General features: G+C 48.8%; 1 protein-coding gene across 1 annotated transcript in view; it reads left to right on the top strand.

Annotated features, from left to right (window-relative positions):
• Positions 1 to 2,891: 2,891 nt before the first annotated feature.
• LOC135901101 (homeotic protein ocelliless-like) overlaps positions 2,892 to 27,318 on the top strand; it is an 84,684-nt gene continuing 60,257 nt past the window's right edge. The window contains exon 1 of the mRNA XM_065430780.1: positions 2,892 to 3,116. Coding sequence (XP_065286852.1) covers positions 2,892 to 3,116 — 225 coding nt within the window. The remainder of the gene's footprint in view (positions 3,117 to 27,318) is intronic.

The following is a 27,318-nucleotide window of genomic DNA, read 5'->3' as shown; positions in this document are numbered from 1 at the left end:
CCGGGCGCTGGCTCTTCCTTCTCGTTGCCAGCGTGCACTCGAGCCATCGAGCGGTGCCCGTCTCGGACCACCACAAACCACGAACATCTGTCCCTAACTCACGCGCTCTCGCGCGAGAGTTTTGTGACGCCCGAAGCTTTAGATGCTTTGGTCGGTGGTGGCACCATGTCCCGCTAGGTCGCGGAGCTCCGCTGTCTGGGCTGGCTGTGATGGGGCGCGTTCATTGCCGTGATGTGCCGTTTCATCGCATGCTACGCTGCACGGTATGACGAAGAAAGAGAACATAATCTACAAGATGTGAGTGGGGTGAACGCCCGTCAACGCCAGACACGGCTATTCGCTTCCTTGTATATAATATTCGATGGTTTCTGCATGAATATCTACATTTGCGCTTTCTTGCTGCGCTTAAGGGGGTGGGGCGAGGTGCTTCAAAAATGGCGCTTAGTGCCGGGTAAATGTTCAGTGAGAGAGGAACTGCAAGATGCAAAGCTATGAAAAGTAGTTTTGGCGGGTAAAACGTGACAGAATTGCACTTTCAGCGCATGACCTTCGGGTCGCGATTTTACCATCGAGTATTGCTGTAATGTTGCCCGTCAGTTACCGACTACGCACAGCAGAAAAACGCAAAACTCGCGGAGTTAGCACAAGGACCTGCCGATTTCATGGTCCGCTACGAGCACGTTGCAGTAGCGTGGTACACAAACTGTAATAAAGTACGGCTCACCTTTGATAAGAAATATGGCAGCCAGCCAAAGCTTATTGCTTTACTTTTCCGAAAACCACCATCCTGTCGTCACGAAATATTGCGGATAGGAGAAAAACTGACACCGGCTGTGACAAGAGGCATTACTTGAAAAAGCGTTTCTCCCATGCAGACGTGACTGAGCCGGAGAAATAGCTGAGCTAAGTGGCAACATTATCGCTAATTTCAGTAAATTTCCCCAAAAGCGGAGCCCCGAATAGCGTCCCCATAAGTATAATGCAACGTCTCGAAATTCTCCCTATCTGCTTTCTTTCTGCTTATGAATTCCCATTTAGCTCCCGTCTGGTGGTTCCTGTCTTTCTGCTCTAACTTTCTAAAGTTGGCGAAGGCTGACTGCGCTGAATACGTCGCGTACTACGTACTCGAAATAAGCGTAGAAAGCGAAAAAGAGACTGACACAGGGTTGAAGTTGTCAAAATTTTTTCTTATTTTGTTTAGTTCTGCTCGATCTGCCCGAGAAATTAACAGAAGTAGAAGGATTGAGTCATAGTCTCTACGCGGATGACATCACCCTCTGGGTTCCCGGGGGAGGATGTGACGGTCCCGTCGAGCGAACGCTACAGGCAGGAGTAGATGCGATTCAGAATTACTTGCGTGGAACGGGCCTCGAGTGCTCGGCTACCAAGTCCGAACTCTTAGTCTAAAAACCCACAAGGAGAGGTCGTAAAACCCTGCGCGACGAGGAACGGGGATAATCCAAAATATGCATTATATCGGTAGATAGTACTCCCGTACCGCACGTAGAAAAAATTAGAATCCTGGGGTTGCACCTGCAGGCAAATGGCCATTACGGAGAGACGGTGCGAAGACTTCGTCGTTCAGTAGGTGATAAGATCCAACTCTTGCGTCGCATCGCGAATAGACGCAATCGTAGGCGTGAAGAGTGCGCGATCCGTGTCGTGCAGGCGTACGCGGTAAGCCGCATAACCTGAAGGCCCCTACCTGAAGTGGATAGGGTGCGAAAAAAAACAAAGTCGAATGCATGATACGAAATGCTTTCAAGAGAGCGGTCGGCGTTCCACTCAACGCGGGCACCGACACATTTCTAGAGCTCGGACTTCACAACTCACTTGACGAGCTAATCGAGGCACACGACGTTGCGCAATGCGAACGATTATCGAAGTCAAAGGCAGGTCGATGCATCCTCGAGTCGCTCGGCATCACGTACCACACTCAACATGGAGAAAAGCCGAAAAGGCGGCGGTTCCGGTCTCTTTCTGCGACCGCTTGATCATCCCGCCGCTTCCCAAGAACATGCACCCGACGCACCACGCCGGGAGGCGCAACAAACGAGCAAACGACCTTCAGAAGAAGTTTGGTAACAGCAACGAGGCAGTGTACGTAGACGCTGCGCGATATGGAGGAGGGAGAAGCGCACACGCGATTGTAGACCGCACGGGTAAGTGCCTCGTGAGTGCCACGGTGACCACGGGACACACGGAGGCGACCGAAGAAGCCGCGATAGTCCTAGCACTCGCCGCGGTGCCGAACGCTGCGATCGTGATCAGCGACTCGCAGGCTGCAATCCGCGGCTTCTCGCGCGGTCGCGTCTCGCGGGAAGCGGTCCGCATACTCCAAATTTCTGATGACGGCGACTCGTCATCACCCTCGCAAACCCAAAATTCTAAGGTCTTCCTCCTCAGGACCCTGGCACACACCGATGTTCCGCTCGCGGGCAACGAGGCGGCCCACGCCACGGCTCGAGGTCTCACACGCCGAGTCGCCGCTGAATATGTGGCCGCCGCCTCCGCGCCCGAGAGCGGGGCATTGGGTCTACCGGATCGGGACACTACGACAGAAATGCAGCAAAAAGAAACACAGTGGGCGTGGGCCGATCGCCTTACCACGTTCAGAGACCTCACCCAACACTACAGACTCGAAAGACGCACATTCCCGCCACCGCGCGATAAATTGAACAAGAACGAGACCGTAACTTTACCCTTGCTCCAGACACACACATACCCTAGCCCCGCCATCTTACACCACTGCTACCCGCGTTTATATCCAACAGACACATGTAAAACTTGCGGACAGGGAGCAACGCTGCAACGCATGCTCTGGGAATCTGCCGGCAACAACGGCAGTAATCAAACCAGCTCCGTTCGCGACGCGTCCATAATCGCGTCCGATGCCAGAGTACGGGAAGGCTCGAGCTCGCTTCTTCCCGACGCCGCCCCGGATGGGGGAGCCGCCGGGGACCTTCTCCGTCGGCGTCGCCGCCGCTGGGAGGCGGCTCTCAAAAGTTCAGAGCCGGCAGACCAGATGTGGGCCGTCCGGCAAGCCGAAGATGCCGCCCGAGTCCAAGGACTTCGAGCCGCCACCTGAGGCCACCACAACAAAAACTGCCGGACTAGTCTTTAATAAAGTTTCTTCATCTTCTTCTTTCTTTAGGACATTCGTGGCGAATTATTTACAATTTGGCATGCACTACACTCGAAAAGATGAATACGATGTGTTCAGGCTTTTTGTATACATAGTCGAAAGCCCTCCCTTCGAAAATTTTACGTCGTAAAACATCAGTGTTTGCTAAACCGCCTCGTCGCACAGAGAAACAATAACAGGCTTTATACTTTATGGAAAATTCCGTAGAAGTCGCGAGTTGCATCACATAGCATCTCTAGCTGTCGTCTTTGTGCGCTGAAATATAACGCCTGGCTACATTCGGACGAAATTATTGAACGAGAGATGTTCAGTAATTCGCTCGTTCCCTGTAAGCTAGGGACAAAATAAGCTAATGAATGTGGCATGAAATTGGCGCAGTTTACATAAATGAACCTATACGTTCTCTGTTCGATAGACAATATTGTCAAATCGGCGCTCCTTGGCCGTTTCTGGCCGTTGTACCATTAAACACATAACCGTGAATGATTATCGTCAGAAAACCAAAAAGAAGGAAGAAAAGAAACCACCGTTCGCATCGGCAGCAAAGTATGCTCGAATTAATCAAGCAGAACAGAAAAATCAGCTTCTTCCTTGTAACGCTGAAAGTACACGCGTTAATATCGGGAGAGACGCCTTCGGAAATCCACATATGTGTGTGTTTTCAGTGACTTGTGCCGGCAAAGAAAAGAAAAAAATACGACAACAAAAAACAAAGCAGGCACCTATATGAAAAAAAGAAACAACAAGACACACAGCGGTAGCTAATAGTATCGCCGGCAAAAGCTAGCGAAGAAGAGAGGCGTGATGAACAGGCTGCGCATAAATTATTCCGACGATGACGTCAATAATCTTGGAGCGCTCAACAATTCACGCCACGCGCCACCTCCACCCCCATCCCGGACGCACCTGCCCCAGCACACACATATCGGCCTGCAGCGAGGACTCTCTGCGGACTCCCCTCAACAGCGTCGGTCGGGGGGAACAACGCGAGGCCGTGTAACGAGGTTCCTCATCGAATTACTCCTACGGCGGCCGAAGATGAAGGGAGCGCCACACGCGGCCGCAGCGGAAGGCGGCAACTGGCTAAAGCGGTGCACTGATACGAATTAAAAGAGAAGCACCGAATGAGAAACAAAAGGGTAGGCGGAATGAAAATCAGTCCGCCATCGGTGGATTGAGCGAAAATCGGTCCCGGAAGGAGGAAGCCCGCGGCTTTTCTTTTCTTTGTTTTGATTTCGGTAGATGCGTACGGGCGTGCTTCGCTACAGTAACGCAGAATAAGGGAAAGCGAGAGTAAGAGCAAAAAACAAAAGCAATGAAAAAAAGAAAAAGAAGGTTCAGTGCATCAGATGAAAAAGAAAAAAAAAAGGACGGTGAATGTGAAAACGTCCCCCACTCTATCAGGGCGAAATAGAGACACAACGGAACAATAAATTTTACTCCGTGCTCGAGGGGAGCTGGGGCGGAATGCGATAAATTATGCCCGAATTGATGAACTGAGAATGGCGTGCGCCTCTGGGCGTGAATAGCCGTATCGTAACGTAGCGGGGGCGGCAAAAGATCCACATGCAGGCGATGCTCAACAGGGAGACAAAATAGCGGCTGTGCAGCGTATTGGTACTGCCGCGCTTACAGTCGCCTATGGTGTAAATTCAAAGGCGCCTCCTCTGTCTATTTTAGCCTGGTTCCGTGGCTTTTTTATTTGACATTAAGTACACTATTGATGTTGCGATTTGGAAGTTCCCTTGGGTGTGTGAGGGTCGATGACTGCTGCAGCTGATGTACCGCCTTTTTTTTTACATCTTCAATGACAACCGCCACGTAAGCAAACCATGCCCAAGAGCGCAGTGGTGCGTCCGTAGTCACCGGCCAGTTAGCACGACCATCCTGCAGAGGAAACACCCAGCGTCTGCTGATCGAGTGGTTGCTCTGTTCAAGAGAGTATTCGCTGCTCGCGATCTGGAGGTGACGACGATGCCCTTATTGGCGATGCCTGTTGCTGTTAAAAGGGCCCTTTGGCTTTTAGTCTGTGTCGATGGCGGGCACAGCTGAGCTGATTCGCGCGACATCCGAAGCATCGCACATGCTTTGTCAGCAGCGGTCGCTGTTTTGCGCGAAGGAAGGAAGGAGGAAAGAGAAAAGTAGAAGGCAGGGAGGTTAACCAGAATAACGTCCGGTTGGCTACCCTACACTGGGGGAATGGGAAAGGGGAAAGCAAAGATCACATAGAGAGAGAGGAGGGAAGGAAAGAAGGAAATTGCGGTAAGTTCGCTGACGCGTATGGTTTTACAGAAGTTGCATTAATAGTCACAGGTGGTTGCACAAACCTGTCGTCCTTAAGAAACACAAAAGCGCCTTCACAGCTTTATGGGTCGACGGGCGATGGGGGCGGTGTTCCAGCAGCACCTGCACAGAAAGCAGCCGATTGTCCAGTTCTTGGAAAGCTTTGGCAAGTTCTTGTCTCTCTAAGGCATATCTTGGACAGTGGCACAGCAGGTGGTCGATGTTTTCTTCGGTGCCACAGACCTCGCATGCTGCACTGTCAGTCACTCCAATTAATGTAGAGTATGCCTTTGTGAAGGCAACTCCTAACCAAAGGCGACAGAGAAGCGTAGCTTCACGTCGAGGAAGTCCGAGTGGAGGTCGGAGTTGCAGGGAGGGGTTTAGTCGAGGTAGTCGTGTAAGTCGTAAGTTCGGCGACTTCCATTCGGTCACTGTGAGATTGCGTGCCAGGTGTCGAAGCTGCCTTGCAGCGTCAGTCCTAGAAAGCGGAATTGGAACGCTGTGCTCTTCTTGATGTGCTGTGCGAGCAGCGTTATCGGCGGAATCATTGCCACTGATCCCACAGTGGCCAGGTACCCTTTAAAAACGACCTCGTGGCCTTTTTGTTGGACATCATGGTAAAGTTTCGCGACTTCGTATGTCAATTGGTCACGACATCTGTGTCGGAGAACTGACTGCGTGCACTGTAATGCCGGTTTCGAATCACAGAACACAGCCCATTTTCTAGGTCCTTCAGAATCAATGAATTCCAGTGCTCGACGCAGGGCCGTTAGTTCTGCCGCCATTGAGGTCGTGACATGCGATGTCTTGAACCGCAGTGTCATTCCTCGCGTTGGTATAACCACGGCACCACCAGAACTTCACGACGTAGTCGATCCATCGGTATAGATGTGCACGTGGTTGCTGTGCTTTTCATGCAGAAGTAAGCTCAGCTGTTTTAAAGCAGGGGCCGGTAGATCTGTCTTCTTCTGTAGTCCTGGAATCATTAGATGCACTTGTGGACGGCTCAAACCCCACGGAGGAAACGCTGGCTTGGCCGCAGGTGCGTACCCTGAGGTAAACGACGCACGGTGTGCACTGACAATACCGCTAAATGTCGAGCAGGGCCTTGCAGCAGTGAGGCTCGCCAAGTGGTGGGAAGGGGTCCTAGCATAATGCGTGAGATGCATACGCATTGTCTCAACGGTAATGTGCGTCGTGATCGGGTAATCCTGCGCAAGGGCAATGGTTTCAGCCGTTGATGCACTGCGTGGTAAGCCAAGACATATCTTAAGGGCTTGGGCTTGAATTCTCTGAATCGTACGCAGGTTAGTCTTGCAGGCGTTGGATATTGCAGGCAGGCTGTATCGCAGGAATCCAACGAACAACGCCATATACAACTGTAACATAGCGTGTATAGATACTCCCCAACTTTTTCCTGCGAGGAACCTGAACAGGTCACAGATAGCAGTCAGCCGCTTTTTCACGTAATTGACGTGCGGAGTCCAAGAGAGGTCTCTGTCAATTACGACTCCCAAGAACCTGTGACTTCTGCTGTATGGTATAAGTTGTCCGTTAATAGATACGCCGTAACCAGACATTGGCTTCCTCGTGAATGCCACCATTGCGCACTTTCCGCATGAAATTTCAAATCCTTGTTCACGAAGGTAGCAAGATGTCATTGTGGCAGCCTTCTGAAGCCGAGCGCGAAGCTGAAGTCGTGTCACACCTGATGCCCAAATGCAGATGTCGTCCGCATAGATGGAAAGTCGTACGGTGCTTGGCAGGTTGTAAACTAATCCACTGAGGGTGAGATTGAAAAGAGTCGGGCTAAGCACTCCGCCTTGAGGGACTCCTCGGCTACCGTAATGCTCGGATGTCGGGCCATTTTCTGAGTGCACGTAGAATGGTCTCCTCACAGCATCATAGAAATAATCATTCCCGTACCACAGAAGCAATGCACGACTAAAGGAAATCGCACTACAGCCACAAATATCACAGACTGGGATGCTTTCAGGAGTATTCTCCAAGGAGCGCGTTCTGATAACCCGGAAGAATGGGCGAAAACACTACGCACCGTGCACAAGGGCACAACCAAGACAGTACAAAGAACTGAAGACCACCCGCAAATAGACAGACACTTACTCAATCTATGGGACAATAGGCACAAGCTACTTAGAAAATGGCGAAAGAACAAGCTGAACAAGCGCTTAAAATGCCGTATAGATATCATCACCAAGGAGGCGCAAGAATACGCTGACAAACTCGCAACTGACAACTGGATGCAGATATGCGAGCAAGCCGGAAACAACATGCACACAAGCCGAGCCTAGTCGCTCTTTCGGGTGCTTCTTGGGCAACCCAGGAGAAAGAACCACCTGGAGGCAATCCAACTAAGGGAGGAAATCGGAGCGCGCGATCTCGCAGAACAAATAGCCAACCATTTCTTCCCTTCGGCCACCTTACAGAAAGATCAGCGACAACTACCATCCACACAAGATTGCGGCGAGGTACCTGCAGACCAGCCATTTACAATTGGGCAGCTTAAAGCAGCCATCAATGCAAGTAAAAGACACACGACACCTGGAGCGGATGGCATCACAAACAAGATGCTACGCAATATGCCAGACACACAACTGGAACAGCTTCTGGCTATCATAAACCAAGCTTGGGAAAGCGGTGACATACCGGAGACCTGGAAAATGGCTACTGTGATCCCAATACCAAAGCCCAATAAGACCCCAAGCGCCATCAGCCACCTGCGCCCCATTTCTTTAACATCATGTCCGGGAAAGATTATGGAACGAATGGCCCTAACACGACTCCTATGGCAGCAGGAAAATTGCACTGCTATCGATCCTCGAGTCATTGGTTTTCGAAAGCACATGTGCACACAGGATGCGATGCTTGCCATACAAGAAATATACAGAGCACAGAGCAGCAGCCAACTCAGAGCCGTAGTGGGGTTGGATATCAAAGGAGCATTTGATAACGTTACCCATGAAGCGGTACTCGAAGGACTGGAAACCATACGACCAGGTCAAAAGCTTTACAACTACGTAAAAGGGTTTCTTACAAACCGCACAGTTACCGTGAAGGTAAACGAAGAAGAGTCCGAAAAAAGGTACCTGACAAGAGGTGTACCCCAAGGGTCGATTCTTTCACCCACACTATTCTCGCCAGCATTAAGCAAGCTGCCAACTCTCTTGAGGCGTGTAGAAGACCTTCACTTTACAATTTATGCGGACGACATTACGCTCTGGGCCAGCAGAGGATCTCCAGCTAAAATTCAAGAGACACTGCAAACAGGTATTAATGTCACGGCGCTATACCTTCAAGAAAGGGGCCTCGCCCTGTCCAGTGCAAAGTGCGAGCACATAGTGGTAACCAACCAAAGAGAACCGCAGGCAGAAGAGGAACGAAAACTAATAACACTACAAGTGAACCAAGATATTGTCCCGAGAAAAACGTATATCAAGGTCCTGGGCTTTTGGCTGCAGGACAATGGTAAGGCCGACGTTTGGGTGCGGCAAACAATTCGGCAGCTCCATGAAGTCAAGAGGCTACTTACAAGAACAACACAAAGGGTGAGAGGTATCAAAGAGCACCAGCTTAGAAGACTCACCATGGCCCTGGCTATACCTCGGATAATGTACCAATACCCATACTTACAAGTCACCAAAACACAAAAAAACAAACTTGAAACCATGCTCCGGCAGATAACGAGAGTTATTCTAGGCACCCCTGCATATTCGCCATCCAACCGAGTTGATGAGACGGCAGTGCTGCCTAAACTGGATGAGCTGAAACAACTCCACCAAGAGGCACAATTTAGTCGCCTGAAGCTATCTAGACAGGGACGGGCATTTATGCGTGATCTAGGCTACGATGTCCCACAATGCCCAGACAGGGAACAACAATATCCCCCGTGGGACACGCTAGACCATATTACCGTCGACCCAATACCTCGAAATATGGGGGCAGACACACAACCAGAAAGACGACAAAGTCGAGCACTACACCTCAAGGACGACACCGACGACTGGATCCTATACACGGACGCCTCTCCAAATAATCGAGGCTTCTGCACAGGGGTGGCAACCAACTCTACACCTTTATCATGGGGCCTACACTGCAATATTACGTCACAACATCAAGCGGAACTTACAGCTATCGTGGAAGCCGCGACCATGCCAAATCCACACGAACGAAATCTGCTCATTCGAACAGATAGCCAGGCTGCATGCAGGGCACTCGCCGGCAGAAACGTTTCCGCGGCACTACACTCAGCATTAACAACGCACCTCAACGCACACCCTAACATTAGAGTGCGGATTCAGTGGATTCCGAGTCACACAGGGATCAGAGGGAACGAAGTGGCACATGCCACATCCCGCGCAAATCTCCCGGGCCCTCCTCTGTGGTGGCCGGACCCACTGAGTCTGAATGAGCAATATGCCTTCGCGCGGGCGGAAAGGCGCGAAAAACTTGATGATTTACTAAACAACTCCATGAAGTATCCACAAGCGGATACACACATGAATCGAAGAGAGGCGGTACTATGGAGGCGTGCACAGACGCACTCTCTCTTGTCCCCACACTTCCAACACTACATACAAGGTTTGCCTAGTAAACCTGCTTGCATGGCATGTGGCGGCTTCCCGGATAATGCTCACATTCTGTGGGATTGTCCGGGGAGCCGTCTCGCTATTCAGGCTAGCCTTGCCAAACTCTCACCCATCCGTAGACCTACGACGCTTGAGGAGTGGCTGGCGGACTCCTCCCCCGACTACGTACGTGCCATGATCGAGCTCATCACGACGCTCGGCTTGGCAGACAATTAGAACAAAGCGGGCGAACCCGGACCGGGGTTCTTGAATAAAGTTTATTCTCTCTCTCTCTCTCTCAGTAAGTAGTTGCACACCCCCATATACATCTTACCACCAAGTCCGACGCCTTCTAACGTGCTAAGGATGGCTTCATGGGTGAAAGTATCATAAGCTCCTTTAACGTCTAGAAACAGAAAAGATGTACTAGAAGTTAGGGTTAAGGCCAAAGTTTTCCTTTTTTTGTGTGGATACACCGCGAAACATGCCCTAAGGTGCTTGCAGGTACCGATAACACATATTATTTGTTTCGTCTGGGGATTTTCGCGAATTAAAACGACGCTTGACGTCGATGCGACATGACGATTAAAACGGCACCAATCGCAAGTGTGAACGCCTAAAGTGTAGAAAGAGAAAATAGGAACACAGGGCGCTTCTAAAACCAGGGTACGTCAGTTCTCCGCGGCGTGGACATACGCGTTCATAAAGCGATCTTTTCTTGTCATCTGGGCCGGTCGGTGTATTGTCGAAACTTCTCGAACGTGCGGGCCTTCCACGATTGGCCACAGCCGCCGCGACCGTGCCACTCTCACGCCGACCGCTATCATGAGTGGCGGACGACCGAGTGTCGGTTAATGAGAAAACACTTCTACGTACACGGTGTTTTGTAAATACGAAACCTGATGATAAAAATTTCCATTAGCTTTTTGTTCTTTACGTATTGTGGGTGAATATTATTTTTCTGCATATTTTTATTTTCACGAATACTATGCTCCTTTGCATGTCATATTTAAAAAAAATGTAAAGAATATTACAAAGCAGACAGCTGAGAATAACACCTGATTAGGAACGCTTCTATTTAGAGGGCCGCCAGTAGTTGGATAGGTACAACGATAATTATAAACTGCTGTTGTGAACGCTTTAATGAGTAATTAACTGCAACTGGTAATGATTCAGAGAAATGTTTAGGACACTGGTACAGAATACTTGAAAGCCGCACTTCCTTACCCTCTGTCCTGTCACTGGGTGTCGAGGGGCCGGAAAGAAGCACCGGAAAGAAGCAACACCCCAGCTCCGAGGAGAAAGGGTCCCTGGATCCACTGTTATCTATTTTTGCACAAGGCTATGGGTGTGCCCTTAAGGGCCGGTGTTCGGGTGCCCATCGCTCATGACAGCGATCAGCGTGATAGCGAGACTCTTACCGTAGCGATGGCTAATATGCAATCTAGGTGGCACACAGGTAAGAGAAGTTCTGCGAATGTGGTCCCAGAGCTGCAACAATGCATTGGCTACGAAGGCGAGGGATAATACACAAAGGACCAAGCTATTAGAGCTGTATGCACTAGTTGAAATCCGAATGGCACTCGTAATCATGCACTGTACTCGCAATCGCGTTTACAACTACTTTGATACTTTAGTTAAGAGATTATGTCAAATTTATTACGGCCTGCGAATCACACTGGAGCATTTATCATAACGTTCTGACTGCAATGGTTTGCGAGAGAGATCCCGTTGATGCAAGAGTTGGATGCCTCACGTTGGCGAAAAATAAGGGTGAACCGAGAAGAAAATTAAGGCGGTGACAAGAAAAAACGTTCGGCCGCTTCCTAAGCTTCATAACCGAGACATGGTATACATGCTTCGGACCCGTGTCATGTAACGGTCGGTGTCATGCTGTGCTGATGCACGCGCGCGCACGCACACCCATGCGGGCACAAGCACGCACGAAGTCATAGATAATTACATCAGACCGCTCTTGAGCATGTTCGAGGAAACAGCGTTTGTCGGGACCGCGCGAGGAGAGCGCCCGTTGTTGCGTAAGAGGCGATGGCGGGGGGGGGGGGGGGGGGCGAAGGCACGAGGGAAGGTCGCACGATCCACGCGCGCGCCCGCACACTCACAGACGGCCGACATAACGCGCGCACGCGCACTACACGGCTAATCGCGTTTGGCGAATTTGCCGCGTCGTTGTCGCGCCGGGGTCCCGGGGCTGGCGCGGCGCGAGCGGCTCGGAAGGCCGACCGCCTAACCCAATTACACCGCTCGAGTCGAGTAATGATCGGCCCGTCGTTTAAAGTCGTTCATTATGCACGTCCCCCGTGGTTTCCTTGGCGGCTGCGAGCATATGCCTCAGCTACACAATTCGCTCCCGCCCCACGCTATACACGGGCGGAAGGGAAAGGGCGGAGCCGCGCCTCGCTACTCTCCCCCACTGCGCTTCCCCCGCACACTTTCTGTCTCTCGTTCATTAGCCCTATGATTCGCCGTTTGCTTTCTTCGCTTATTCAGCTTCCGTCGGGTCTCCTTGCTTCTTCGCCCGCGAACACTATATCGGAAAGAGCCGGCCGAAAATATTTATCCCCCGAGCTTCTACTTGACGAGAAAATTGGGGAAGAATGAGGACGGCGCGATCCATGTGGGGCTGTGTGAGCCTGTCGGGCTTAAGCAAGTTATTACGAATTCAATGAATCAACCGTCACTTACTAACCGGGAGACATTGCTCGTGTCGCCCGCTTTGAGATATCTTTCTTGATTTCCCTTTAAACTTGTAACGCTGTTGTGAAAAAAAAGGGAAAAAAAGGGCCGGATTTAATTAGATCGTTGAGGACATAATTAATAAAGCAAGGAGTCTTCCAACGGAGGCACGTGCACATGCGGAAAAAAATCTACGGTTTGACAAAGAACATGTGCTTCCGACCCACCGTGCTTGCTTCGCGGCTATGGCGTTGGGCTGTAAGCACGAGGTCGCGGGATTGAATCCCGGCCACGGCGGCCGCATTTCGATGGGGGCGAAATGCGAAAACGACCGTGTACTTAGATTTAGGTGCACCTTAACGAACGCCAGGTGGTCCAAATTTCGGGAGTCCCCCACTACGGCGTGCCTTATAATCAGACCATGGTTTTAGCAAGCAAAACGACATAACTTAATTGAGTTTGCTTCCATGACATTATTTAGCGAATTATTTCTTCCCATATATAGAAGTGGCGACAAAATTCAAAATGCAATACGTGCTTCTTGCGCCGAGAGATAACTCGATAGACAGTGATAACCCGGTGAAAAATGGGCGCCGGCTGGGGTGGTAATAGCAGGCACCAAGTTTCGCATTACGTATGCGCAGGCCCTGTATATAATTTTGCAAGATTCAAGAAGAAAGCAGGCATATAGACCAAATGTTATTAAATAATTGAATTCCGCGGTTTCGCTCGCCACAACCGCGATATGGTTAAGAGGCAAGCTGCAGTGGAGGACTCCGGATTAATTTTGACCACCCGGTGTTGCTTAACGTGCTAGAAATGCACGGTACACGAGCGTTTTCGCCTTCCGCCCCCCTGGGGAATTCAGCCGATGCGGCCGGAAGCGAACCCGGGACCTCGGGCTCAGTAGAGCAACGCCATAGCCACTTCGCTATACAGAGGCAGATCCAAAGACTATCAATAATACATTTGATTCGACGTTTACATATAAAAAAATAATAAAAATAACCTAGACGTCTTTTTGAAGGCAACTGCGACACAAGCATCCGAACTCCATTGTATGCTTGTCGCAAACCAGTAATTCTAATATCAGCCGAGGATGAAGATCGAGTTCAACGTTGCTTGTTTTCTGTTCAACTATGTACATGCGGTAGCATGCTCCCTGTTAGGGTTTATGCCTAAGCTCTGGTCAATACCACAGAGTCATGAACTATGCGTGGCAAAGAAAGGACTGCACATTTCCAGACAGGCGTGAACCGCTGGACGTGCAACAGTCGAACTCAGCTACGGAAGTAACGTATACGCAGGGAAGAAATAAATGGGCAGGAAACGCGAAAAAAAATTATGACACGTCGGAACGAACGCTGTACATCATTAAAGTTTTAAAAGCCACGAGACAAAAGTGGGCGCAACCAGACCAAGAACTTTATCTCTCTGCACACTGCGTCCCTCACCCATCGTTGTTGCCTGCGCCTGTTTACTTAGCCACAGCAAGAGTGCGCGCAGGTGTAATATACCTAGTGCCACTTATTAAAGGGATAACTCCACGCATGAATGAAATCATTGTGATGCCCTCTTTCTATCCCCCCCATTTACGCCGTCGTTTCGGCTTTTGCTCGTCCCAAGGCTATGTGAACTCTCAAAATTTCTCCGCGAAGCTTTAATTGAGACAGAAAGCGGGCCAAATCAAGTTTATTTCGCCAGCACAACGGCAACGCAAAAGAAAAAGTGGCGATAAAAAATTAGGGCTCCACGCAGTAAATTAAGGCAAGAAAGAGAGCCACGCGTTACAAGTATCGGCGCAAACCAGGAACTATGCGCGCGGCGGTTGGGCTTAATGACGCATAAACTCGTTAAGGAAGCCTGCGCGCGCGCCGATACCTAACGAGAGAGTATACGGCCTGGGCCGGGGGCCCGGTTGGTGCTCGCTGCTGGGTTCCGAGCCGCGAGCACACCGCGCCGACACACAGAAGGGGCGGGAGCCGCTTGGGACGCCCGTTTCTTGCAGCTTGCCGTTGTCGTTTCCTTCTTCCTTTTCCCGCTTTTTCTCCCGTCCTTCTGTTTCGGTGTCGAGCTGGCAGCAGACAGTGAGAAAGACAGAAAGGGCCCGGCTTCCTTAGGCCGCCGCTTCCCGTAATAGAATTAGCGTGCGCCACGTGCACAACGGAGTCTAAAACGCGACGAGCTAAATGGGCGCCGCCCCGCACGTGCGACGCAGCGGCTGCCTCATCGCGCGCGCGCCGTTGATGCGTCTACCGCCTTTCTCGTTAGAGTCTATACACCGAATCTCGCATATGTCGCGTGCCGTAGATGCGCAGGCTTTATGCATATGGTGCGTATGATATGCCTACAACCACGTCGCCTCACGACGCCTTAATTTGTCGTTCGCGGGCCATAATTATAGTCTCACTGCTATTTCTAGTTTAGCGTACACCTGCCTCTGTACTTTCTTACATTCTCCGATCATTAACTCAACCCCCCTCCTCCCTTATGTTTTCTTTTTTTTTTTTTGACGCGGGACGTTTTAACTTGAAAAGCGGCTCCGGTGCGCCACTTAACCTAATTTTGCCCGTTACGATTAATGTTGCGGCCGTCTCTGCATAGTGGGCTGCTGGAGCGTGCTCTTGCTGTCCACCAATTGAGCCAGAATGCGTTGCCGCTTTCGCGTGGAACCGAGCAGTGGCGATTGCACAGCGAGGGTGTGCCATGTATCGAGGCGTTGTCAAAGTGAGGCGCGCGCCGTTGCTGTGTTCTCAGCCGCAGTGCAGGTACCGGAAGCTTGGCGTAAGGCGTCTTAACGAGAGCGCAAGCAATGCAAGAAAGGCAGAACAGAGTGCTGAACTCGCAACTATTTGTTTTTTCGGAAAATAAAAAAAACTAATGTAATTGACAGCGCGTCGCATCGTGTCTGTCTTCCGTGTATTCGAGCATTTTTAGAGAGACGCGCGCGGACTACAGGTAACGTCCGGTCCACCTCACCCGCCCCTTTTTTCCTTCTTCTTTTAATAAACGCGATGATTGGTGCAGCGCTTAAGCACGAGAACGAAGAGGCGATTATATGTCATTTGCTGTCGCTTTTGGAATCCCAATACTTTTGTTGCCTTCGTGTGTTCGCGCTATGCCTACTGTCACCAAATGTAAGTACCGGCACGTCCAACTTTCGATTTTGGTTTAGCAGTAAAAAATGTTTTTGAGTCATTGACACACACACACACATACGCACAAAAAAAAGGGGGTGGGGGGAGTAGTCGCAAGGTCGACCAAAGGGTTCCACCATCCGTCTGCGTCAAACACCTCATTTGAGCATTTATAGTTTGGTGCTCTTCTCTGCGAAATTGAGTCTGTACTTACGAAACTTCTTCTACACCCTTAAAGGGCCCCTCACCTGGTCTGGTCATTTTGAGATGACCAGCGCAGTGCATACAATTCGCGCCAGCGATCGGGTATGCAATGTATTACACCACTACGACCCAATAATAATAATAATATATGGGGTTTTACGTGCCAAAACCACTTTCTGATTATGAGGCACGCAGTAGCGGGGGACTCCGGAAATTTTGACCACCTGGGGTTCTTTAACGTGCACCTAAATCTAAGTACACGGGTGTTTTCGCATTTCGCCCCCATCTAAATGCGGCCGCCGTGGCCGGGATTCGATCCCGCGACCTTGTGCTCAGCAGCCTAACACCATAGCCACTGAGCAACCATGGCGGGTTCCATTCGCACAAGTGCGCCTGCGTAGTTCGCAGCGCTGTGACGTCATTCACAGTGACGTCATTTGCAGTGACACGTGGCTGAGAATTATTCAAGGCAAATTACAATTATTTGTTTTATCTCTTGCTTCAATATACGAATTAAAGCTTCAACAAATAACAAAACATATAAACCGAATTCCTGCGTGTCTTTGTTTTACTTCGTAGCGTAGCAAGAGAGGTGTACTTCTGTACTTCCGCTTGCTCCCACGTCGTGCAGTCGCGCGCGCAGAGAACGAAACTTGGTCATTTTCTACCATGTTCCAGTGCGCCATCATGCTCTTTGATCTGCTCGCGTATGCCTCAGTGTTCATGTAGCACTGACTCATCATACCACTAGTCTGGTGCCAGCCGTACAACGACGCGGTGTATCGCGGTAAGGATCCCTGAGCCGGGTCAGCCTCTGGATTGTGCGGCTGGGGATTCACTTCGCACAAGCGCCAGACCACAAGCTCCAGACAACAGCAAATGTGGATCCATTTCGCACAAGCAGGCAGACAACAACGCAGGTGTTCTCGTGCGCAGCTCGCAAGATCGTGCACAGAGCGAAACCAAACAAACGAAGGAGATCGTGGGATAGCACGCCCACGCGGGAGACCGTCACCGAAAATGTGCCACGTAGCAAAAACGATAGAAAAAGGCAAAGAAAAAAGAGGCAGAAGACGGGGATCGGGACGTGTACGTGACGCGATCTTCCATCTCCGGTATGTGAGAACGCAGCAAAGGAACATTGCTCACGGAGGCCAGACGGAGCTAGTAAATAGAAAGAGAGAGAGGGATATAAGGAAGGAAGGATGTTAACCAGTCAAGAGTCTGGTTGGCTACCCTATGCTGGGGGAAGGGAGGGGAAGAGAGAGAAGGGAGGGAAAAGGTATTGAGACGTGCACGGACAGTACTTGAGGTAAAGCCACTCGCGCAAACCAGACGTTCTGAGAAAGCACAAAAGCCTTCTGAGTGGATGATCGGTGGGGACGGGGCTCTAGTACTGTGTGTTCACTCAAAGGATGATCATCTAATTTACTCAATGTGTTGGACAAATATTGTCTTTGTGCTTGAAATTGAGGACAGTGGCACAATAAGTGGTCAATGTTCTCCTCGCATCCGCAAACATCATTTGCAGGACTATCAACCATTCCAATTAGTGTTGAGTAGGCATTCGTGAACGCAACTCCACGCCACAACCGGCACAAAAGAGACGCTTCGCGTCGGTGCAGTTCAGCCGGAGCTCTGAGTTGCAGTGAAGGGTTTCGTCTGTGCAGCCTTGTGCGCCGTGTATGTGCGGTATTCCCCTCTGCTAAGGATATCGTGCGCGCTAGAATGCGAAATTGTCTCGTAGCGTCGGTCCTTGAGAGAGGAATGGGGACGCAGCGGTCTTCTTGGTTTGACGTCCGAGCTGACTTATCTGCGTCATCATTTCCAGTGATACCGCAATGACCTGGTCTCGATTGAAAAGAGATATCATGGCCTTTTCCTCTAAAGTGATGGACAAGTTCCACGATTTCGCACGTGAGCTGATCGTGAGTTCCATGTCGGAGAAACGACTGCACACATTGCAAGGCCGGTCTTAAATCGCATAAGACTGCCCATTTTCGAGGACTTTAAGCATTTATCACATGAACCACGTCGTGGAGAACCGCGAGCTCTGCAGCTGTAGACGTAATGATATGGAAGAGTCTTGAACCGCTGGGTTATTCTCATTGTTGGTATAACCACAGCGCCACCGGAACTAGTTGATGTAGTTAATCCATCAGTATAGACGTTTTTGCAGTCGCTGTATTTCTCGTACAAGAGAAGTAAAGTTGCTTGAGTGCTGATGACGGCAAATCCGACTTTTTCTGAAGTCCTGGGATTCTAAAGTTTTCTTGAATACGGCTCACACACCATGGAGAAATGGAAGGTCTTGCCGCAGGTGCGTAACCAGACCTGAGAGAGGCACGGTGCGCGAAGACAGTCGCACTGAATGTCGTGTGGGGCCTTTCTACTGGGAGACTTGCAAGGTGGTGGGTAGGGGTCCGAGCCAAGTGTCCTATGTGCACACGCATTGTTTCAATGGTAATGTGTGTTCTAATAGTGTAATCTTGAGCGACTGCAATAACTTCAGTCGTTGACACACTCCGCGGTAGACCAACACATATCTTGAGGGCTTGGGCTTGGATGCTTTGGATTATATACAGGTTAGTTCTACAGGTGGTGGAGATGACCGGTAGGCTGTACCGCAAGAATCCAATAAAGAGGACCCTGTACAGTTGCAGCATAGATTGTACTGTCACTTCCCAGATCTTTCCTGCTAGGAACTTAAACATATGGCAAATTCCTGTCAGGCGTTTTCTCACATATTCACGTGAGGGCGGTCCAGGAGAGATTTGTGTCAATGATCACCCCCAAAAATCTGTGACTCTTGTTGTACGAGATCAGCTGCCCGTCGACGGATATCACGTATGGAGGCATTGAGTTCCTGGTAAACGCCACCACTGCACACTTTTCACATGATATTTGAAGTCCTTGTTCTAAAAGGATGTCAAAGTGGCTGCCTTCTGAAGCCACGCGCGAAGCTGCAGTCGCGTCACACCCGACGTCCAAATACAAATGTCGTCGGTATAGATGGAGAGCCTAACGGTGCTTGGAAGGTTGTAGCGAGTCCAATGAGTGTTATATTGAAGAGCGTTGGGCTCAGTATTCCGCCCTGAGGCACCCTACGGTTACTGTAATGCTGGGAGTTCGGGCCATTCTCGGTAAGTATGAAAAAGGATCTCTTATGTAGATCCTTTTGTAGATGTAGACTATAAGGGCAGCAGGAAGCGATACCCCCCGCCACATAGCTCTCTCACTAGAGAGGATTCCGTAGCTTGGAGGCTGCTACAGACGGGTGCATATCCGAACTTAAACACACTCAGTAAAATACAACCCACACAGTACACTGACAAATGCCTGTGTTGCCAGGAAACACCCACGCTCTACCAATAACGTGGGCCTGCCAGAAAACAAAGGTGGAACCAATAATACCAAACCCGAGTGCGGAGCAATGGGAAGGAATGCTCTCCAGCGACCGTCAGGAAGTCCAACTAGGGTTGATCCGACGGGCCCAGCTGGCAGCGGCATCAAGCGGAGCCCTGGACTAGGGGCAGATGGCCATTGCTAAGAAGATGGAAGACACCATCTTAGCATCAAATTAATCAAATTTTCTAGTGCTCAATAAACGTTTTTCCTCCTCCTCCTCTTATGTAGATAGCTACTTATCCAGAAAGAGACCTTGCCGCCAAGTCCTATTGCCTCTAACGCGTTGAAAATCGCTTCGTACGTTAATTACGTTATCGTACGCTTCTTTAACATCCAGAAACAGGGCAGCAGATAATATTTTGCAGGACTTCTGGTGCCCGACGTACGTCACCAAGTAGATAACGTTGTCTATGGAAGAACGGTCGTGCCTCAAACCGGCCACTGCATCTGGATATACCTGGTAATGTTCGAGGTACCATTCTAGCCGTGCTAGAACCATCCTCTCCATTAGTTTTCCAATGCAGCTGGCAAGCGCAATTAGTCGGTATGATGCAATGTCTACAGGCGACTTGCCAGACTTGAGCAGTGGAATTAGGCGACTGGTCTTCCATTCCTGGGGAACCGTACCTGTCTGCCAGGAGCTGTTGAATAAGAGCAGGAGCACTTTCCGAGCCTCTTCGCCAAAATTACTTAGGGCACGGTAGTTCATACCGTCAGGTCCTGGTGATGATGAACGCTTGCAAGTAGCGAGAGTGTCAATGTTGGAAGTGAAGCTCGCCTCCTGAAATCGTGGGTTCGCGACACTTCACATATTTTTATCTCTGCTAATAATGAACCAATTTGAAAAATTATTTCTGTAGAACGTTCCGGGGAGGGCACGTAACAATTTCAAGTCTGCATCGAAAATGTTCTATGTGGCCTGGTGAGGGGCGATGCAAAAAAAAGATTGCACCATTTGGCGCTTATCTTCTCCCCCAACGATAATCGTCATCTATCTGGCGAGTATTTCCTTTGTCTAACACCTTGCGCTCGCGTCGCTCTCGGCTCACGAATAGCGCGTCAGTATTATCCTCATATATCGCATTCCTGACAGGAAAGTAGCGAGCGCTGAGTGTTAAAAAAGTAAATGATAACTGTTTGGTGACAAGATAAGTATCAAATCATGTAAAATATTTAGTGTACACAAGCGCCGTCCGTGATTAACTGTCACTGCGGGTGCTTTTAAAGGGCAATTCCGGCGATTCTCACTGCCCATTAACCTTAATAAAATTTTGAATATACGTTATCTTTTGCACTATGATTATATGTGCTGAAGAATATGGCTGCCAATCATTTCCTGAAAATGAATCTTAAAGATTGGTTGCGTGTTTCTGATTCATGCCCACGTATTTAGGGCTTTTTAAGCGTCACCCTGTGCTTGCGACGTCAGAGAATACACCACCACTTCGCCCAGAAACGAAGAAGCTTGCTCCTTTTTCTACGAGACAAGGGCCGACAATCATCGTTTTAGCAGACGTACCAACGGGTGCTTCTCTTTGTCTTGCCGCAGCATAATGCGTTGACCTTGGGCACGTCAGCTGCCTCGTGCGGCGTCGGTGGGTCAAAAGCAAACGGTGGTCTTCCAGAGCTCATATCCTCACTGCAATCGCTGCTGTCTTGTTCGAAAGAGCTGCAAAAGCTCCCCGCGTCTTCATAAGGCGTATTCCGCTTCACTTTTTTGGCGTTAGCACCATGTTTAGTGCGTGTTATGCACTCGTTCTGCGTGTTTCCATTACAGTTCTGTAGGATGCGGCGTCATCGACTCATCGTGACGACCCATGAAGCAGCTACCCGTTTCGGTTTCGGTACCTCGTTTATTGGTTATTTAAAATGATTTATAAGTTTGTAAGCAAATTGAAGCAACAGGACTGTCAATGGCATTTGAAAATGGCAATATCCCAATAAGGTTAAAAGGAAAGCTGGATTTTCCCTTTAAACGCTGGCCAATAGCAAAACGTTCCTACGCACCCGAAGTTTTATAAATACGGGCCCTCGTTTCGACAGAGGGTCTGCAACTGTTTACTGCACGAGCTTCACGGACGACATGAGACAGTGTATATAGCTTGCAGAGACTCACTAGCTAGCCTCTGTAGGCGAATACTTACTCGGAAAAGCCGCCGAAAATTTAGCCGGTCTGCGCTTAGTGCTGCTGGATCAAGAAATGGGTTCATTTGACGATTGTACCTATTGTACCATTGTATGCATACTATTTTAAAAGCATTCAGCTGCTGCCTTTTGCGTTCACTTTCAAAACAACGATTATGATCACAATCCACACCTTCTGCTCCTCCTCCATCTCAGCAATTCAGAAATTGCATCGTCTCTTCTGCCTGCTTGTTCGAACGGTTACGTCTGCGATGAGCTCCGCTGGAAAAAGAGCATCGGCCCTCGGCCGAGGATCACACCCACCGTCAACTACTGATTCCGGTAATTGTAAAGTCGTTCTCCCTCGTCTACCGACTGGCAACACCGTTCTCAATTCAATTTTCCTGTATGCTGACCTGGCAGGGCGGCCGTATCGGGCCCCGGACTTTCGCGATGCGCTCCTTTCAGTGCTAAATGCAACTGATATCCTCGGCGCTAGACAATACCAGATGAGTCATTTGTGATTTGTGTTAACAACATCGTGAAACAGAAACTTGTCGACAAAGGCGAATCGTTGATCAAGGGCCTCAAGTGCCTTGTCTAGATCCGGATTGTAAAAATATCAAGATGAAGCTTCTTTGGCTTCCCCCACACCTCGAACAGAGACGCATTGTTGAAGCGCTAGAGCCATATAGCACAGTGCAGTCCATCACAAGAGAGATGTGCTGGTGTGACGGCATGGAGGGCCGGCAAGTGACTAATCGAGACGTGGCATTTACATTGAAAGATGGTGTTTCTGCCAGTAATCTGCCACATCTGTTGAGCATATACGGCCACCAGTGCCTTATCTTTGTTCCTGGCCGACCACAACTTTGCCTCCGGTGTAACACATTTGGGCACATCCGGGCGGTGACAGTTACCGCGCTGCAGTAACTGTCACCGCTACGGTCACCCTGCAGATGCATGCATCGGAACCTACGCTGACAAGCTTCGTGGAAATAGACCAGCTGAGGATGATACCATCACCGATCATCTAATGAACGTGAGCGAAGTTGTGTATGCAACCGGTGAAACACTACCTGAGACTCATCGACAAGAAGAGATTAAGCCGTCGTCGGCTGGCAATAGCCTTAGCCAGAAGCCTGCGAGCGAAAATGAGACTGAGGCGCCTGACGACGAACCAACTGTGTCATGGGCAGAATCGCCACCAGTTCACCTACTCGACACCTAATCGACACCTACTCCTGCATATGTCCCTTCTGTTAACGTGCACCAAAAGGTCGATAGTGCATCACCTCATCAAGAAGGGAGTGGTGCACCTCTGGAGCAGCGTTTAAACGCTGCACCTATATACGTAGGTAATCATGGCGTGCGCTCTTCCCTTCCATTTTGGTACTTCAAGTGTCCGTGGCTTACGAAGTAAGCGACGGCAAGTGCAGCTTCTTCATTTGCTACGCAACAGAAAATCAGATATTGCTGCGATCCGAGAAACAAAAATTGAATCCGACGAAAACACAGAAGTAGCTCTATGTCCATTCCTAGCTGACTATAATGTTTGTGTCAGCCATGCAGTAGGCGTTTCCGCAGGTTGTATGTTATTTGTTAGAAAACATTTACCATGTGATTTGCTACATTTGTTTACAGATAGGAAAGGGCGCCTAATCTGTTGCGATATTGATATCAGTCATATGAGCTTTATATTTGTGTGTGTTTATGCCCCGAACAAGTTACGTGAACACGAGTGTTTCTTCTTATCTCTAGAACATAATTTCTGTACTGATCGTGCATTGGTCCTCTTTGGACCCTTTAATTGTGTATGTAACGTGCAAGATCGTACGTCACTGAAGCTGATACATGATCCAAGTAGTGATGCGTTGCAACGCCTGATATATGATTATCAGCTTGTGGACATGGGGTGAAATGAAAAGGCGGGATGTCGATATACGCACTTCCAGGGTACCTCGCATGCAAAGCTTGATCGAATTTACGTTTCACTTAGCGCGCTATCTCTTAATTATGGTTACACTGTTCACCCTCTATTCTTTAGTGACCATTGCCTAGTCTCAGCATCATTTGGCAGCCGTCGGCACCAATGTCGGCATATGTGCTGGCAGCTGTGGAAGTTTAATAACCGATTACTTTCGCGTGAGTGCTACCTGAAGCGTGTTAATGAGCTTATAGCTGACCTGTCATGCCGCAATAACTTGCCACTCTTTGCTGCGTGGAAATTATTCAAACAGGAAGTTAAAATGATAGATATCGAATAGTCATCAATATTGGCCTTTGAATAGAAGAATGGTTACTGAGCATTGTATAGACTTCTGAGTGAAATGTATGTGCTTGAATGTCTACATCCAAGTAAATATTGATGATATTCACAGTACCAAGGCGCAGTTACACACTTTGTACACAGAAAAATATAGAGGTGAACTAGTGTGTGCGTGAGAGAAGCGTTTCCTGAAAGAACAGCCCTGCAGTAGATCCCTAGGTGATGAACGCCGACACGCGCTGTCTAAACAAACACTAGATATAGGATATGGTGGATTCATTGTTAATGAGCCAACTCGAATAACTAAAGCGTTTTTTGAACATTAACAAAAAATATTTCGAGGCCATAATCCATTGCATGCAGACAATACCAGAAAATTTGTATCGTTGCTGCCCCAGTTAAATCAGGATGATTATGATTATGCAAATGAAAACATTGACACTAATGAGGTAAGTACATGCATAGATTCGTTAGCGAAAGGCAAGACGCCCGGCCCGGATGGCCTTACTGCCGCATTTTATCAGTGTTTTCGTTCCCTCTTATCGCCACATTATTACTTCAGGTGTGCTGTAAGGCCTTGGAAGTAGGGTACCTAACCGCCACAATGTACGAAGGACACACAGTCCTTATAGCCAAAAGCGATGATGAGACTAAATTGCAAAAAGTGGACGGATATCAGCTTATCTTCTTATGCAATGTGGATTATAACATTTTTGCAAAGGTATTAGCAAACCGCTTGCAAGTTGTAATAAGATCTGTGGTCGGTGATCATCAAACATGTGGCATCCGGGGCCGGTCCATTCAGACGAACATTTATGTTGCGAGATCGATGCTAAAGTGTGTAGCTGAGGGGATTGCACAGGGGGCAATGGTACAGCTAGATCTGGCTAAGGCGTTTGACAGAGTGAATCACTCATTCCTGTTTACTGTACTGGAGCATATAAATATCGGTCCCTGCTCCTTAGAGGTGTCAGGATGTTATGCTAATGGCTCAACGAGGCTGATAGTAAATGGCTCTCTCTCCGATCCGATTAGGCTTGTATCGTCAGTACGACAAGGATGCCCTTTGTCACCGCTTCTGTTCTGCTTGTATTTAGAGCCACTTTGTATGAGCATTCTTAAAGAACAAAATTTCCAAGGGTTAAAATTACTGACTAATGAGGTTCGGGTTCTTGCGTATGCAGACGACGTGGCCTATTTTTGTACTGATAAAGCGAGTGTAAAGACTGCTCTGGCAATTACAGAAGAATTTTGTGCGGCTTCTGGTGCAAGCGTTAACTTTGAAAAAAAGTTCTGGTTTTTGGTTTGTATTATGGGCCACAATGCCATCACATTACGCAGGCATTCAATGGAAAAAAGATCTGCGTTATTTAGGTGTGCCTCCCCCAAAGTATAGAAATAGCACGCTCATTGGTCGGGAGAAGTTCGCAAAATTCAACGTAAAGTGAATTCATGGCGAGGGCGGAATTTGTCAATGTTCATTCGTGCTGAAGTGTGCAACGTGTTCTTAGCCTCTCGTCTTATGTATGTGCTGCAAGTACTGCACTGCGCATGACTTCGCATTCAGGCACTGCATCGCGTATTTGCAACATTTATTTGGAGTTCGAGCTGTGAATCGATGCGGCGCGACAATCTGTTCTTCCCCCTTGAACGTAGGCGTCCAGGATTTTCCAACGGACGCTTAAAAAGGACATTGACATCACTTCATATTCAGTTAGGTTTCTGCCGTTTAAGGTCACGGGTGGTCCTCTCTATGACATACATGCTCATAGTACTTGGTTTATATAGCCTATGGAGAAGTAGACTGTGTGATCGCCATGCCGAAATTCCGCGATCTACAAAATCCTTCTTTCGCGAAAGTGCTGCTTATGTATGAAGTGTGTACGCTGCGCAGGAACCTCCGCCAGACTGGATGCACTTGTTGGATGCATGTGTGTGTTTGCCTGAGTTTTAAGTGTGTAGCTGTGTCCACTTTGTAATACACCTTCAGTTTTGTTTTCCATGTAATAAAGAGGAAAAAAGCGGTTGCTCAGTGGCTATGGTGTTAGGCTGCTGAGCACAAGGTCGCGGGATCGAATCCCGGCCACGGCAGCCGCATTTGCATGGGGGCGAAAACACCCGTGTATTTAGATTTAGATACGCGTTAAAAAACCCTAGGTGGTCTAAATTTTCGGAGTCCTCCACTACAGCGTGCCTCGTAATCAGAAAGTAGTTTTGGCACGTAAAACCACATAATTTAATATTTTTTTCATTTCTTTCTTTATGATAAGCTCGAGGGCATGGGATCAAATACCAGCAGCAGCGCCTGCATTTGAATAAGGGCGAAATCGAAAAAAAAAATACCGTGTACCGTGCTTGTGTGCGTGCATGTTAAAGAACCCCAGGTGGTCGAAATTAACCTGGAGACACCCACTACGGAGTGCCTAATAATCATATCATGGTTACGGCACGTAAAACCCCAGAATTTTTAATTCCTTCTTTACGCTGGCAACATCAAAACATTTTAGGACATACAAAGTACCGAAGACTGCCGCGCTCTGCAGCCCGACCTATCCTCATTCTCTGAATTGTGCCCTTTAAACGGGCTCCACAATTTAATCGAAAACCACAGTTTGGCAGCATTCGCGTAAAACCCATAATATCGACTTGCTTTTTGTTGATTATGCGGTGTTGACGAGTGTTGTTGACATAAGCGGCCTCGGTGCGCTTTTCGATAGTACGTTAACTTCTCCGTCCACTCTAAGCATGTAGCATGACGAGGCCTGCATGTGGTAGTTTCCATGTGCCGACTTACAATAAATATCGCTACTCCAGTTCCTTTCCTGAATTTTTTTTGTATTTTCATCCGTGTCCCACATTTGAATATTTCTCAGTGATGTCAAATGGCACAAGCAATTCAAATAGCATTTTAATTGAGCGTATGCAGAAAAAAATTCATGATTTTATAGGGTGTCCCAGCTAACGTTAGCCAAGCTGTCGAACGAAAACTATGATTGAAAAACACGGTGCAAGATACGATTTTAAGACCTACGGTTTTTATTTGTCTGAAAGCTGACGACCGAACACCGTAGGTCTGGTAATTGTATTTAGCACTGCGTCTTTCAAAGCTTTCTTTTTTTTTCCTTTTTTTTCGTTGAACAGCTTGGCTAACCTCAGCTTGCACACAGTATATACAAACATAGTTTTATTACATGATGTACCAACAATCTTTTTTAAGTCTGAATAATTGCCCTACACCTTAGTCACTTAGCTTCGGACGTAGTCTTACCGACGTCCTCTTTTTGTCGAACATCATTCGTGGAATCATTACGCGTTCTGATATACTAGCTTCTGTTTCCACGCGGGCTCCGCAGAAGAAAATGCGGTATTAGCACTTCCACGTTTCTGCCTCTTTCAGCAGACACCCGCTTCTCCAGAGAATGCAAAATGTTTACAACTCTCATTTTCTTCAGCTTGACATTTTTCAAA

The sequence above is a fragment of the Dermacentor albipictus genome, chromosome 1 (assembly GCF_038994185.2).
Source record: "Dermacentor albipictus isolate Rhodes 1998 colony chromosome 1, USDA_Dalb.pri_finalv2, whole genome shotgun sequence".
Taxonomy (NCBI): Eukaryota; Metazoa; Arthropoda; class Arachnida; order Ixodida; family Ixodidae; genus Dermacentor; species Dermacentor albipictus.
The sequence above is the reverse complement of the archived record's forward strand: the minus strand, read 5'-3'. Positions and strand labels throughout refer to the sequence as shown.